General features: G+C 35.2%; 1 protein-coding gene across 1 annotated transcript in view; it reads left to right on the top strand.

Annotated features, from left to right (window-relative positions):
* The window catches only part of NKAIN3 (sodium/potassium transporting ATPase interacting 3), a 129,613-nt gene that overhangs the window by 99,764 nt on the left and 12,758 nt on the right, over positions 1-17,091 (top strand). Inside the window, exon 5 of the mRNA XM_026689360.2 lies at positions 16,336-16,443. Coding sequence (XP_026545145.1) covers positions 16,336-16,407 — 72 coding nt within the window. The 3' untranslated portion in view covers positions 16,408-16,443. The remainder of the gene's footprint in view (positions 1-16,335; positions 16,444-17,091) is intronic.

The raw sequence follows: 17,091 nt of genomic DNA on the forward strand, positions 1-17,091 counted from the left end.
GGCTCAGTATTTCTAAACAGCAATGGATCATGCCCAGTATTTCCTAGCCGAACCACAGACAACTACAATGATCTAATGCATAGAAGACAATGTTGAAAAAGCACTACGCAATCTAAAACCACCTCTATCTATTGGACCAGATGGAATATTGCCTACTTCTTAAAAAAGCTATCCACTGCCATAGCTGAACCTCTAAGCATAATCTTTGAAAAATCTTTCAGGATCAGCTCCTTGCCTAACCTATGGTCACAAGCCACAGTCATCCCCATCTTCAAAAAGGGAGACCCCAGCCTAGTTGAAAATTACAGACCAATCTCCTTATGCTGCGTCACCTGTAAAGTCATGGAATCAATTATTAACCAATCCATTATCCTCCACTTAGAGACAAACAACCTACACTCCAATAAACAATTTGGTTTCAGGAAAAAACTATCCTGTAATCTGCAACTCTTACACTGCAAAAACATATGGACTACACAACTCGATCAGGGCAAAGCAATAGACGCAATCTACATAGACTTCTGTAATGCCTTTGATTCAGTGGTACACGACAAACTACTCCTAAATATAAAATCCTATGGTATCTCTGGACAACTGCATAACTGGATAGAAGCATTCCTATCAAACAGACAACAAATGGTCAAAATTGGGAGCGTCCTATCAAATTCTGTACCTGTCAATAGTGGTGTCCCCCAAGGCAGTGTTCTAGGACCAACTCTCTTCATACTCTACATAAATGACCTCTGTGATCATATTAAGAGCAACTGCGTTCTTTTCGCTGATGATGTAAAGCTGTTCAATACCACAGACAATACTGCTACCTTTCAAAAAGATCTTGACTATGTATCAGAATGGTCAAACAAATGGTAACTTCAAATCTCAACAAATAAATGCTCTGTCTTACATATTGGCAAAAAAAATCAGAAAATAAAATACAAGCTGAATAGTCAAGATCTTGTTGATGATCCAAGCTCTGTAAAGGACCTTGGAATACTCATCTCTAATGATCTAAGTGCTAGAGCCCACTGTAACTACATAGCCAAAAAGGCATTAAGAGTTGTTAACCTAATCCTACGTAGCTTTTTCTCTGGTAATATCACACTACTAACTAGAGCATACAAAACATTTTCTAGACCAATACTCGAATACAGCTCATCAGTCTGGAACCCACATTACGTATCTGATATTAGCAGAGTTGAGAAAGTTCAGAAATATTTCACAAGAAGAGTTCTCCACTCCTCTGCTCATTGTAGAATACCTTATGCCACCAGACTTGAAATTCTAGACCTAGAAAACCTTGAATTACACCGTCTTCGGTCTGATCTAAGTATGGTATATAAAATCATACATTGCAATGTCCTACCTGTCAATGAGTACTTCAGCTTCAACCATAACAACACAAGAGCACACAATAGATACAAACTCAAGATTAACCGCACCAAACTTGATTGCAGGAAATACGACTTCAGCAACAGAGTGGTCAATGTCTGGAATACTCTACCTGACTCTGTGGTTTCTTCCCCAAACCCCAAAAACTTTAACCTTAGACTGTCTACTATTGACCTCACCCCTTTCTTAAGAGGTCTGTAGGGGGCGTGCATAAGCGCACCAACGTGCCTACCATCCCTGTCCTATTGTTTCTTTTATTTTTCTTATATGTACCCATTTCATGTATTCATAACTATGTATATACTTATACCTATTATCTTGTAAGCAATTGACAAATCAAATAAATAAAATAAATAAATAAATAGATTTTGCCAGGTGATGATTTCATGAAAAGAACATTCTTGATTGGCCTTGCAAATGATTATGGAACTTAAAGTATTACATAGGTCATTTAAGAAGAATCCATGAAAACAGCTTCCCACTTTATCACTCTTAACATTTAAACTAGATGGTCAGGCTGCAATCTAGATCTCAAAAGCTGCTTGAAATTCTTGATGATGAACCACTGAACAATAACAGTGCAGTTTCCTTTCAGTTGCTAGAAAGGCATTATAAACTTCTCCTGTAAATGTAACAAAAAGTCGCACTTTGTCGTGGAATGTATACCTCCAGCAGTAGCAGTGGGGGACAGAGAAAGGTTACCTAGAGAGAGGCCCGGATTAAAATACAGCATAGTTAAAAGCTGAAGGGGAAAGGAGGAAGAAGTTCGGGGTAGCTACGCCCTAAAATCTTTCAGGAAAGATCTGGTGGTTAGAATATTACAGCTTTAGCTTGACAAGGTTCTGTTTATTGGGTAAAAGCAGAAAAAATGGATTTTTCTTGATTGGATTTTACTGTCTTGTCTCTGGGCTTGGGCTTGATAGTTATTTTACTTTAAAGGGTATATTAGGAAAGAAATGCCTTAGAGCAGGGGTCCCCAACCACCGGTCCGCGGATCGGTACCAGTCCGTGGAACAATTCCTACCGGGCCGCTGATTTGCTGGGCGCCGCCATCTTGTTTTGATGAAAAAGTGCTTCCGGTGAGCTTTTCCGGGTAGAAAGCTCACCGAAGCACTTTTCATCAAAACAAGATGGCGGCGCCTAGCGCTTCTGGTGAGCTTTTCCGGGTGAAAGCCATTTCTACCCGGAAAAACTCACGAGCGCTAGGCGCCGCCATCTTGTTTTGATGAAAAAGTGCTTCCGGTGAGCTCACCAGAAGCACTTTTTCATCAAAACAAGATGGCGGCGCCCAGCTGATGCCGGTACCGGGCTGCGCCATAAAAAAGGTTGGGGATACTGGGCCGTGGCATAAAAAAGGTTGGGGATCACTGCCTTAGAGTCAAACAAACTCAGTCATATACTTTAAAAAAATTATTTGGAATCTGTTAACAATCAGTTTAATAATCATCATTTTGGGATAATGTCCTCTGCATAAGAAAAATCCTAATGCAAGAAAATTATTTATCTACTAAGTTTTAAAAAATATACAGAAAAAGACAGCTCACTTGGCAATGCTTTCATTATATCTGCTTAAACAAGCAATTACAACAATGTGGCATTTAAATCTGTTGGCAATTAAAATTAGTTTCATTCAAAAATTGAGGGATTGCTTAGTGGCTTCTTGAGCAATCAAGCCAACGTCATTATTACACTGTACTAATGAATGTCTTTTGGGTACTTACCACCACCTTGTTCAATGTTAACTTCCTATTGTACAACCATGTTTTTCTAATGATTCCATAGTGACTGTAGTGTAGGGAATTGCCTTGAAGACATTGTTACTGAAAATTAGCTGCTGATAATGTACGTGTCACTTACAATTAAAAGTTCACCTAAAAGTCAACCTAAATCACATTACCAGAAGGGGGAAATGGCTAATTTTATGGTAATTGGAAACAAACTATTTAAATCTCCAGCGCCATAAGAAAATACATTTAATGGTAATTTTGTCTTCTAAATAATTACTATAAATAAGATATTTTGTTGTCACATGAACCGATTCTATGTCAGTGTATGGGACATACTAAAATGCCCTGCCTCATCACAAGATAACTTCTAATAAAAGTGCTTTGTTTCCTTTCATTTAAGGATGACTGTAATATTGGAACCTCTTCCCATGATAGCTGAGGACTACTGGGAGTTCAATTCCACATATCTTCAAGTTGCTAACATTGAAAACACTGTTCTAATCTCTCTTTTAATGCACAAAAGAGACAGAAAGCTATTCAGAACTCATTATATTGCAATTAATACCCTATACCCATTGAGGCTACATTTATAGAGCTTCTTTTTCTTAAATCAATATAGGTCCCTACTAATTAATAGTCCCTATATTAATGAGAATATATATAGTGCCTATGTTAATGAGAATATATGAAATGAGAATGGGAAATCTCATTGCAGTGATATTGTCATATATTTTTGCATAAATATTCAGTGCAATTATTTTGACTGTGTCAATATGGTCTGCTCTCTTACCTGATTCAAGATATATATTAGGGAATTGCTGAATGAAAGTATAATATGAAAGGCAGTGTGTAGTGCAATGTGTATAACTTGAAAGCATACTCTATCCTTGATGAATTGTCATAAGAAGGCCTCCAAAGAGTGTCAAGGTTACATCATGGCTCATCTGACAGGAGAGCATATAATGGTGTCATTTCAATCCATTTATTCACTGCTATGTCAGATCCTGAGGTAGTTCACAAAGAAGATTGCAACAGCATGCTTGAGGCAGGTACTAATCTCAAATAAAGAAGGATATAGCTAGGTCTTTTAAGAACCACTGTCAATAGCTTTGTGGGGCAAAGAGCCTCACTTTTTTATATCTTTTAAAAAGAATGACAGTATATCAAAGCGAGTAAGCTGTAATCTGTTCCTTTATATTGGGGTGTCAACTGACATCACGGTGGCATCACATGACTTTTTCAGGACTTTTTTCTCCTTCGCTAAACCAGGCATGGGTGTGGCCAGCATGTGATGCATCCGGCCCATGGGCTGAGAATTTGACAGCCCTGCTTTATATTCTTCTGGGCACAAGAGGTTCCTTGCTTTATTGAGACCCAGAATCCCATTGCTCCTTGTGAAAGATGGAATGAAGTAGTGAAGGATGAGAATGTTAGTAATTTGGGACACCCCATGAATCAAAGTGTGGATCTTGGAAAAAGTGGACAAGGAATAAAAAGAAAGAAACTGGAATAAAATAAGGCAACTACAGGAAGAGAATATATGGATCAAGTTGAAAAAATATCAGAAAATAATTTGTCAACAGAGCAAATGAAAATCCAACTTAAGGAAGTAGAATACAGATACTGTTTGGAAAACATTAAAAAGAATTATGTTACTGATTGCCAAAGAGGTGGGTGGAATTAAGCTAAAAGGAAATACGAAAAAAATTTCTTTGCAGAAATGCTGTCATTAGAAGGAGTAATTGGAATAAATCATATGTACCAACTTGATAAAAAAAGTGGCACTTAGAAAGTAATTTTCTCTTTTACAGAGTTAATTATTAACACCCTTTTAAGCATTTTCACATTAAGATGTTATCTGTGTTAAAAATAGCTGACATTTCCATTTTCATTTGCTTTTCCTTTAGTTTATTACATTTACCAAAGCTGTCAAATACTCAATCACTATTTTTCAAATCTCACCTTTGATCTAGCCCTGATTGGAAGTGGACAGCCTCTAAATCTATGAAAGTGGTTTTAGTTTGTTTTTCTAATCATCCTGAGCTCACCCTTGCTTGACTAGATAACGGGTGAGGTATTTCCCTCTTGCCAACCTTCTTCCTGGTGGAACTGTGATAAAAGAGAATGTATGCTTATCATTTGGAAATCTTTCAAGAAGAATTTGTCTCTGTTGGGTGTCACCTATGAACTACAGTTTATACCTCCAAAAAAATTTAAGTAAGGTTACTAAGTTACCTGCTAGAATTAGCTAGAATCTATCTTGAAATACCTCTTAAGATCAGAAATCCACCTAAAGAAATTGGAAAACAATGGTAACTCGTGTCCTGTGACACAAGTAATTAGTCCTTTTTATCATAATTGACAAGATAGACTGATGCTTCAGTGATAAAATATAGACTGGGAGGCTAGAGATGGTCTAGGATAGTGCTATTTATTGAAAATAGTAAAATTCAGGGAAAGCAAATATATAATGAAAACGGATTCACCCCTCCCCCAATGCTGTCTGGATAAAAGGAGTCTATTGCTAATCTGAGACTAATACATTTTATTTGTATTTACATTCAGTGATTATCTTTTATCTAAATAAGGGTGGTTCAGAAAACCACTTCTCCCTCTTTCCAATGAGCAAGCACTCTGAACAGCCCCCATGGGAGTTACTGCCCATTTCCCTAAAACAGGCTGTGCAATAAATATGTGTTGGGTATTCTCGGTTGAAGTTTTCATCAGCTATAGATAGCAAGTGATTTGGGGATATATATCTCTGTCTCTATCTCCCTCCCTTCCCCTCCCTCTCATAAACCATTTATTTTTCTTCAAAATGGTTGGCTGCCTGCCTGATGTAGGTAGGTAGGTAAAAAATGCAGACAGATAACAATCACACAAATGTAACTATAAATTTAGAATATAATCCTGCAGGGTCTCATATCCATTTTACCACCTATGGCCTTCTTGGACACATTCTATTTTGATGTATTTGAAAATTTTGAACATTATTTAAATTCTTTATATTTTGTGTACATATTGTTGCAAATTGATCTTATATTTGTTATTACTTGCAGGCTTGTCACCATGTTAATCATGTAGCCACTTAAATAGATCTTTGAGGATGGAATGTGTGTCTCTTTGAAAAATAAATACAAATATATCTATATATACAAATAAATACATGGATTGGAGGGCACAGGCTAATATCAACAGGTTTTCTGGAAAATGATTGCTGTTAATTTATTACCTTGTTTAAACTCTGGAGAGGAGATGTGCAATTAACTTTTGGTCAACTATGAAGCAGGAAGAATTGGCACTCCTTGATTAACATTATTTGCAAGCAATGCATTTGACAAGAATAGACATACAATAATTATGGCTCTTTAAAGATTTGAGAAAAAAGTAGGCACCTTGATTTTATCACATATTGTAAAAGCTTAAGAAATTGACAGCCTTCCTACCAGGATCCTATCAACTAGGAAGAATAATCTGCTCTCATGTTTTCTGGCTTCCAGTAAGAAGCTCTGCAATAACTGCTAAAACTGCTAAAACTTCTAAAGATGACCACGTGGGATTTACTACTGTAGATGACACCCTAAAATCATAGTAACATATAGTTTTCTAGTAATATAAGATATAAAACATATGTGGCTATTTTAGGCAATGAATTCCTGTCAAAAGGACATTAAATATCATTAGTAATTAGAACTGACTAGAAAAGGTCAGAAAACTCTCAAAAATTGCACAGTACCTAGTGATGATGTTAATAGAAATTTCAAATCAAAATACGTTATCAATATCATTAAATCACTACAATTCATATTTTAATTGGACACAAAATAGATTAGCCCAGAGAGATCAGTAGGAGAAGGAAAACACAGCAATAAAACCTGATTCAGATATGGAAGTGAAAGGATGTCTCGAAAATATTCAGGCCTTTATTGTTTTAGAAAACCAGACAAGCCTTTTAAAATAGGCAATATAGTTCTTTTGGGTTTTCTTCTGCTACCGCAATAATTAAAAGAGAGAGATGTGTCTTTCTTGTTTAAAGTTCAGAAAGATAGTTACTCTGCTCATTAGTGAGGATTAATATTTGAAAAATGTAGCATGGGTGAAGATGCCACAGCACTTTCATCTTCTAATGAACTACTGTGGCATTTGTGAGAGTCAGACTCATCCTTGGACAAAAAAAATGCTTTTCTACATTATGTTTTTGTCATGTTTTTATGAGAAATAAGTTAAGTGGTTCTTCAGGCTAGAGTTGGCAGTTATATAAACAGTCAACGGCCATTCAGTTTCTAGCACTGAAATTGCTGAATGAAGAGTCTATTAATTTGTATGAAGGGCAGGAAGATTGACACTATTGACAGCTACAGATTTGATTTACCATGGAAAACAAGGAGACCTATGTGATCAATTGGCTTATTTGATTTTATGTTTGCAATTAAAATTCTTATTTGGCCAAACTTTAACTCTGTGAATCTTCTGTCAAGAAATTAAATTAGCTATACAGAAAGAGTAGATTCATGGTTTACCATCAAGTCTTAGTCTGGAGACCATAACAATTATTAAGAATCAGACTGACATTTCTATTTTAACTATTCCTTAGTTAGAAAGTTGTCAAAAAGTTAGATAGTAATTTAACATTGCATAGTATTTGCAAGATGGATGAGTGTTTTTTTATTTATATAATAACATAAATAATAATATATTATTAATTATGTTGAAGTCTCAGATTTCAGAATACCTGTGTGTATGTGTGTGTTTGGGGACTATAATTATTCCTGTAGCTTACAAAACTACTTCATATACTAGTTCTATCTGTCAATGGTAAGGAATCAAAAGCCCAAGTGCCCACCATTTAAAAAAAAAAACAATAGAGAAAAATTATATGTATATAATCCAGTGCCCACCATTATGTGGGTGGAAAAGAAGGTGAAAGAGATACACTAGATAACATGAGTTGATATTCACATATTACAGCCTAAAAACATCATATTAAGAATGAAGTCCATCTAATACTCTCCAAAGTATATATGGGTGTATTAAAATATTGAGTATTTATCATGATAAAATGCAATGACCAGAAGAAGAAATATTCTGAAATGTATATCTATCTGTCTGTCCATCTGTCTATCTATCTATCTATCTATCTATCTATCTATCTATCTATCTATCTCACCTTTATTATTTTACAAATAATTCAAGGTGGTGAACATATCACAACACATTTTCTTCCTTCTTTTTTCCCACAATACCAATTCTGTGAGGTATGATGAAATACCATTTTATCCTCAGAGCAACTCTCAGGATATTACCAGGGGTGGGATTCTACCAGTTCACACCTATTCACTAGAACCGTTTGTTAACATTCTAAGCAGTTCAGAGAACTGGTTGTTAGAAGAAATTACTGGCCTAATCCTATAAGGAAGGCAGGAAGGAAACATTCTGGTGTTGCTTACAGAAATTGCCTTCCATTAACCCTTATTACATTCTTGGCAGGACTAGACTTCCCATCTCAGGAACTTCTCTGGAGTTTTTCCCCCCTCCTTTGCTGGTACTTTGCTTGTGTGGAGTGACCATTTAAAGTTACAATGGCACTGAAAAAAGTGACATGACCGTTTTTCACACTTACAACTGTTGCAGCATCCCCACAGTCACGAAAGGCCAGGCGAGGAGATGCATGCCTTGATGTGAGTGATGTTGAGTTGGCCACGCCCAGCCAGTCACATGATTACCAAGCCACTCCCACCAAATAAGCCACACCCACAGAACCATTTGTTAAAAAATTTGAATCCCACCCCTGGATATTACAACATATAAAATATATAAACATAAAATATAAAGTATAAAAATAGATAACAAAACAACTAATGTTGATTAATAGGACTGAAATAAACTCAAAGAGTGTAGGAAGGTGAGAAGGTAAAAATTCCATCATCTCAAATAATTGAGATTTTCAGCTATTTTCATCCCACCTTTAATCATTGCTTGATGACAATCATTTTATTAATATTCAGGGATTTTGTAAGATATCCAAGTAGTTTTTCTTAAAGAGATCGACCTTTCATTTTCTATTGCTTTTGGACTGAAGGACAACAGAAAAATAATTTCCAGATAATTTTATAGCTTCTTTTTAATATTGAATTTAAATCACTTTAACATAAAATATCTAACATAGCAGGAAAAAAGCCTTCCAGTAACTTAGGTTAAAACTTTCTTTGTTGATGAGATGTTAAAGTGAAACTTTATGTACAGTTATATAACTAAGGCATCTATTAGGAACTATCTAGATGCACTGAATTTTCAGTGACTTTCAGGGCTACACAGATATTTATTTGGTCCTAAGGCTGCTTCAGAAGCATTTTGATTTGCTCACATTTCTTGAAACCCCATTTGAAGATTTTTCAAGGGTGAGGTGGGGTGGATAATAAAATCAACTTGGGAAAAGTTGTGAGAAATAATACATCATAGAACATTTCTTGAAATAAATTGCTTGATACTGCTGAGGTTTCTTTTACCGAATCCTCTGAAATGTTTTCCTTAGAAGTAGAATTAGCAACAATCATTGTTGAAGTTAACTGAGCATTTATTCTCTACAGTCCATTATGCATTGCTTGCAAATTAATGTTAGTTGAAATAGTAAACATTCTACCAGCTTGTTAAAACCAAAGGACAATTAAACATTTTTTTAAAAATTGAGATTGTAAAAAAAAATACACTCAGTTAAAACAAACTGTTAAGGTTATATAGGCATTCCTTTGTTTCTTGAAAAACTATTTCTAAAATCATGTGGTTTCATGGATATAATAAAAGTTGAATCTGCCAGGCAACTAAAATGTCAACCATGTGTAATCTGCTTTAAATAATTTATTTGGTGTCTTATTCCTTATGGCATTTAATAGTATTTTATGCATACTATGGAAATTATAAACTTCTAAATATGCTTTCATACATTTTGTAACACATCTATTTATCTACCAATCTGCACCTATTTGCATAGATTGCATATCCATTATGCTATTCTCTTTCAGAAAAATCAACACTATGCACAGGGCAGATGATTTTTAAAAAATGGAAAGAAAAAAAGTAATATTACAACATGCTATTCAATGCAGTTTCTGTAAAGTATTGGGTTTTCATTCTCCTTCCTGATTCATGTTAATATACTGATATATACTAATAGATATTTAGAATCTTCATCCCCATCCTTGAGGAGTTCAGCCTAACTATAAAGTCTTACGGCATGAAGCAAATTTATGTTGGCCAAAATAAGTTAGGTGTTCCTTTGAAAGCATCAGCAGAATTGTATACTTTTATATAGAAATAAATTATAGAGGTAGAGACAATATTTGCGCATGTATCCACTGATGCATCCTTTGGTGCCAACCAAGCTCCTAATCTCCTTCCAGCTTTTTTTCATCAAAAGCTAACATTGCAAAATGAATGTCCAGCCTCAGCATCATCTTTATGTACAAAAATGCACCCTGTAATCCCATAGACATTTTTAGAAGTAGAATATTGAACAGTGTCAGGGTTTATTTGGAAATGTATGTATCTGACCAGAAAAATGGGTGGTTGAGAAGATACTGTGGAACTGAAAGGGATGGTGTTAACCAACCTTCGCACCTTGACTTCTTCATGTGGAAGATATTTGGGGGGATAGACATGCCATGTAGCACTTTTGTAAAAGTCCCCATAGTCTCAGAATTCCAGGGTATCACTTTGTCAAAAAATTTATTGTCCCTGAACTGCTTGAGTAAATTGGGACAGTTATGAATGTTATCCCAATTTATGTTTTTCTAGGTAAAGTCATGAAGGTAGTCGATGTGAGAAGTATGAAAGTACTTAAGGTTTTGGATCCATGCTTTCTTCAATTTAAATTTCCTTTACATTATCTTCTTGAAATGTATCTCATATTCATAGTAGACGTGATCATAATTTTCCTTAAAATAACATGAAAGTCATGGTTTGGATTTTTAATTTTACTTTTATTATGTCTTGATAATGCCAATGATATAGTTACAGGATTCTATTTTAGAAGAATTGACAAAAAATAGTATAAACTTGAAAATGTTTCTCAGAGCCTCACATTTGTTTTACTCTTAAAACACAAGTAGGGGGTGTGTTGTTGTTTTTGCCACAGCGAGGTTTGTTAAATTAATTATATTAAAATTGCATTCTTGGTTAGAGAAATAAACCTTTTGTGTTAAAAGGCATTGTGTCTTTAAACAATGGTTAAAGCAATGATGTGTTGTATCAGCTAGAGCCTAAATTGTAGCCTGATCTAGTATGATGTCTGTAATTTCTTTTTCATTTTAACTTTTGAAAGGTTTTCATTCACTAAATAAATAGTCAAGATAAGGAACAGTATTATCAGCCATAGATTGCTATTAGGAGTAAGTCTAAATCTACATAAAAATACAGCTTTACAGTATCAGGTGATTTTGTAACTTTGCAATTTATTACATTTCAAAAACTTAATATAGTGGTTATGGAATGAAATATTTCTACCATATAAGTAAACATATAATACAGTTGTTTTAGCAAGAACATTAAGGAACCATATTCATCTATTCTGGCAGATCCTGCTTCCAACTTAAAATCCTTCCCAAGGCAGCAACTCCCCACCCCCATCCAACCCTGCTGCCTCCTCCAGTGTGTAATATAGGAGCTCAGCATGCTGGAAAGAGAGGTGCTAATACCAAAGTTATTCTGAAAAACAAAATTCATGGAATGTATTCATATAAAACTTTTCGCAAAGAGGGAATCATACAGGAATTGACAGTACTGTCATCAAATCAACATGACTCTTTCAAACAGTTGCTCAAATTTTGGACAAAACAATGAAGGCGTGACAGAGAAATCACACTTCATTGTTGCTCAGATTTTTGTTTTTGAGTGTTTGTGTGTGTTTGTGTGTATGTGTGTGTGTGTGTGTGTGTGTGTGATGCTCTCACCTTTAAATGACCGCTTTGCTAATTTCCACTTGTTGGATTATTCATATTTCAATTCCTATCCTTACTCTATATGATTTCCACCATTCCTTTCACAACATGTTATATATTATTCTAATATTCTGCTTAAAGAAAACGCATATTCAGTTCTATTAAGTTTTATTTAGTTATTATCTCTCATTACATAATAAGTGAATGTTTGAAAAAATTTGTTATGGAAGGTGAGACTAAAGGGCCTTTCCTGCTCATTTCCTGCTCATTTACAGATATGACAAAGGTGCAGAATTTGGCCTATTATAATTATGCAAGCAAAATAATAAATCCACTTTAATCAATCTCACAAACTGTAAAAACATGAGCCAAATAATTTTGAATTTACTGCTAAGGTATATGTAATAGACATGGGAAAAGAAATGCCACTTTTATCTTTATTTATTTATAATAAATACTTTTATAAAATCAATTATATAATAAAATGTAATATTATAAAATCAATTATATTTATTTTTTTGTTCAAAGCGACAAACATTCAACACAACTCCCTCCTCCTATTTTGCTCACAACAACAACCCTGGTGAGAGAGAATGACTTGCCCAAAATCACCCAGCTGGCTTTTATGGCTAAGGCAGGACTTGAACTCATGGTCTTTCAACTTTCAGCGAAAACACCTGTTTAGATAAAACATGGCGTCTCATTTGTAGAACAATCAATATTCACCTTTCTGTGTTAAATTTTATACTCAAATTAAAACATATATCTCCATGCTGCACTTTTAAAAATCATGCAAAGCATCCCTGCAGTTATGGCAAATTTTCCATAAGATTGTTTACTGTGTAGTTTATTGAGTCTTTAAATAGCCCAAGGATTTTTTCCCCCTGAGCCACGGAATACAGAAATTCAACATTTAGATATCACTATTAATAAAAGGTAACCTATGTGGATCTTCTGGGAGAGAGCTTTTCTCTAGGGATTTGCACTGTGTCCTATAAATTCTAAAATACTTTATTTGAGAAGCAGATAAATTCAGCTTACTCAAGCAAAGAGGAAATAAGTTCTTGCTCCCAGTTTGAAAATTATGGAAAGACAACAGAGATGACTACTACACACTGTATTTCAGATATGATCACCCTACAACCTCTGAATTATTTTTTTTGCATTTGTCAGAGCCCATCATCTTGTACTATGTGATGACAGAATTTTGGAGCCCAATTTCCAGCCATTTCATACTGAGAACATAGAATATCTGAAAAGAAATCTAAAAGATTTAACATATCTCTCAATTAAAAGGTAAAGGTTTCCCCTGTCCAGTCATATCTGACTCTAGGGAGCGGTGCTCATCTCCGTCTCTTAACTGAGGAAGCCACTGTTTTCTTAAAACCCTTTCTGTGGTCATGTGGCCAGCATTTACTGAGATGCATGGAACACTGTTATCTTCCCACCAAAGTGGTACCTATTTATCTATTCACAGTTGCATGCTTTCAAACAAACAAACAAAAAACCCTAAAAGATTGAACATATCTCTCAATTATTCCCTTTCCTGACTTTCAAAGCTCTACCTCCAAACCAACATTTTTTTAATGATCAGCTCCAATAGGAAGCATGTATTTGGAGTGCACTATTTGGAGCATAGAAAAATAGATAGGACAATGTAAGATATCAAAGATTTAATATTTAACTCCAAAGCAGGGGACCAAGTCAGTAAGAAATATTAGGAGCAGTGTTTCAGCCATATCTGGGGGACAACAGAATTCCATTCGTGTTTGATACGAAAAATTATGCAATGGTAATTGGGCACAGCAAGTTTTGCTTTCTTATCAATACGAGTTAACTTGAGTCTGGGCAAGTTGCCAACAAATGCAATTTGCATTAAGATATTGGGAAGCCAAGCAATGCAAAGCAATGGTCCCATTGCAGATTAATTTTTAATCTGTTAGTTAGCTTTTGTGTCAATTAAATAACAATTGGGTTAATGAAGATAGTTAGCCAAAGTAATTTGTTGAAATAAATATTTTATTATAATGGCCATCAATCAAGGTAAGAAAATACTGTAATAATTCTCTTGCTGTTAAAAGCTACTACGGTAGTCCATTAATATATATTTAAAGATCACTCCATTTTCAGAGTTTTACATTTGCTATTGAATAGGAAGAATATTTTCAGTCATTCATCTAATTGTTGATAGGTTTTCTTTATTTAAATTGCATCCACCAATTTAACTTTTTTAAACAATTTCTTTTGTATTCTTTAAAAAAAATACATTTGATTTAATATAATTTCATGATATATGTATTATTCATATTTGAAGAAGTTATATTGGACATACAAGACCAGTTATTTAAAACCTTAATCAATGTTGATGTCGGCCAACATATTTAAAGATTATCCTAGATTTCTACATGGTAGACCAAAGAGCTACTATCAATTGTGGGAAGTGACTGAAAATTACGTTAGTTTAAATGCTGACCACACTACCAACTACTACTATGCTTCAGCAGTGAAGCAGAGAAGGGGTTTTTTTTGTATGGAAAGTGAGATGCACATACTTGTGTGGACAGCTGGGTTATAGTCTGAGGCCATGTGAAACAGCAGAAGGCTAACTGCCACTTCTGGATCAAGTTTAAGACATACCTTGTATGAGCGCCACATTGCTTTTTAGAAGATTATTTCTTTTTAGCTCTAATTTAGTACTTTTGGTTTTTAAAAAATAAGTTATTTTCACTTCTTCTGGTGAAAGAAATCTGTGAGTAGAAGTGCTCTTTGGGGCCAAGAGGTTATTTTTGTAAGGCTCTACTGTACTTCCGTTCCTTTCCAGAGCCCCACTCCAAGCACCCATAGATGGCAAAAGAAGTTGGGGGGGGGGGCAGAGTTTTCCTTCCAACTTTATGATCCTACAGAATAGTCATTCTAGAACCAAACGAGGCATTTTGCTCCCATGTCCTGCTCTTCCTGTCACCCATGGATGAAGAAATCTTTCTTCCCCCTTACTCCCCACTACTTCTCTTGACATGGGAGAGAAGACGGACACAGGTTTTATGGTCTCAGTTCTCTCATCTCCCATATAATCACTCTATAGGATCAGAGACCTGGCAGGGAAGGAGCCATTCTTTCTGCATGACTGAAGGGAGGAGAAGAGGCGCCAATTCTCTCCACACCAAAAAGACTTGTTTTCCTCTCCTGGGTGGAATGGGTGAAATGCCATTTCCCTCATTTCTTAACTGTCTCTGCTTTCACAGCAAGGGACTTCGGCTGAACTACAAACACTCCTGCCAAATGCATTTTAAGGCATTCTGTTAGGAATATAAATCACCTAATAGTTGGGTTGGAAAATATATAAACCAGGATAGACATTTTAATACTGTTTCTTTAAGAGAATGCTAAAACTGTAATTGGGTGTGGTTCCTCAAATGGCCATAAGATGGAGCCAGAAACCTAGGTTGTTTTAGTTCCTGTTCTGTTGTTCTGGAGAGTGTTGCCATTCCTATTGACTATTGATTGTTTGCTGATCACAGTTCTTCTTAGGTTTGATGTAAGTCTGTTACTGAACTGTTTTTGATACTGGACTTTGTTATTGGATTATCCCTGGACTGAAAACTGACTGCTTTAACTGTGAATGACTTGGACTGCTTGTTTGAACTTTACTTAACCATTTTACTGGAAGTAAAAACCTACATTTTACTATATAGTGTAGCTGTGTGCTGTGTGTGTGTGTTATTCTACACTACTCTCACTACGTCTCCCTGTGTGCGCTCATTCTCCTAACGGGGAATTACCTCAACACATTACCATTTGATGAAGCTGGCTGTGGATTCGCTGTGTCACTGCCAGCTGTAGTAGCTCACCACTGTAGGTCGGAGTTGCACAATTGGAATATAGCTACAGAAAAGGTCTAACCCATCTAAATTCTGTAAGCAGTAGCATCTATAAAGAAAACTTACAATGCAATTATATATTCTGAATGGATTTATATGGGGGGTGGGATTTTCAACTACTCTGATCCCAAAATCTTAATTTCACTGGAATTTTAGTTTGCATTATCATGAATTTGTAACCAAAATTGAATATTTAAAGCTGATGATGACTCTTGAAAGTTTCTACAGTTCCAAAAAACTCAAAGGGCAGACTCAATGGACCACTGGGTCTTTTTCTGCCATCAATGTTATATGTTTTTACTTAGTTTGCATATATACTACATTTCTGAACTAGATGTAGTTTGGCACAAACATTTGGACATTTATAGGATGAAGTAACAGTTTTTCCATTTCTTTTTTCTCTCATAGTTGATTGGCTTTGTTTACGCCTGTTATGTGATTAGTGTTTTTATGGAAGAAGAGGACAGCAGTAAATACTGATATACACCTCCCGATCTCTGGAGCCACAACTTTGGGGTGAGACATGATATTGCTCTCATAGAAATTTTTGGAAATGGAAAGGTATATTTGGGGGGGGAAAGAACAACATTCTTTTCTCGAACACAAGTAGCTTTCTTTTAATTCTGCCCTTATAATATGGCCAACACATCAGTAAGATTAAGTATTTTCATTGCTTTTATTTGTTGTTCTTCTAATTCATGCTATACTAATATTAATCAATTTTATTTTTAATTGTATGTGATTTACAGTATTGTATTACATTATGTTATTTCCTATAAAAGCTTCCTTAAAGCTTTTATATACATTCTAAAACATACTTTAGAACAGGGGTCCCCAGCCCCCAGGACATAGACTAGTACTGGTCCATAGACTCTTAAGAATTGGCCGCACAGCTGGAGATGAGTGGCAGGCAAGCTAGTGAAACCAAAACCATCCCACTCCCCAGTCTGTAGAAAAATTGTCTTCCATGAAAAAAGTCCCTGGTGCCAAAAAGTTTGGGGACCATTGCTTTAAAATACAATAACACATAAAGTGTAATATAATAATTCACAGCAGTTTATAATCTCTGGTTACTGTTAGTATTAGGCATGGAAGCTTGATTAGCAATTCTACTTTTACTGCAGCAGTAATTTCTGAAATATAATTTAATCTGGTATACGTATC

This window comes from Notechis scutatus, chromosome 3 (genome assembly GCF_049901735.1).
Source record: "Notechis scutatus isolate UNSWTSFEM ecotype Mainland chromosome 3, rNotScu1.2, whole genome shotgun sequence".
Classification (NCBI taxonomy): Eukaryota; Metazoa; Chordata; class Lepidosauria; order Squamata; family Elapidae; genus Notechis; species Notechis scutatus.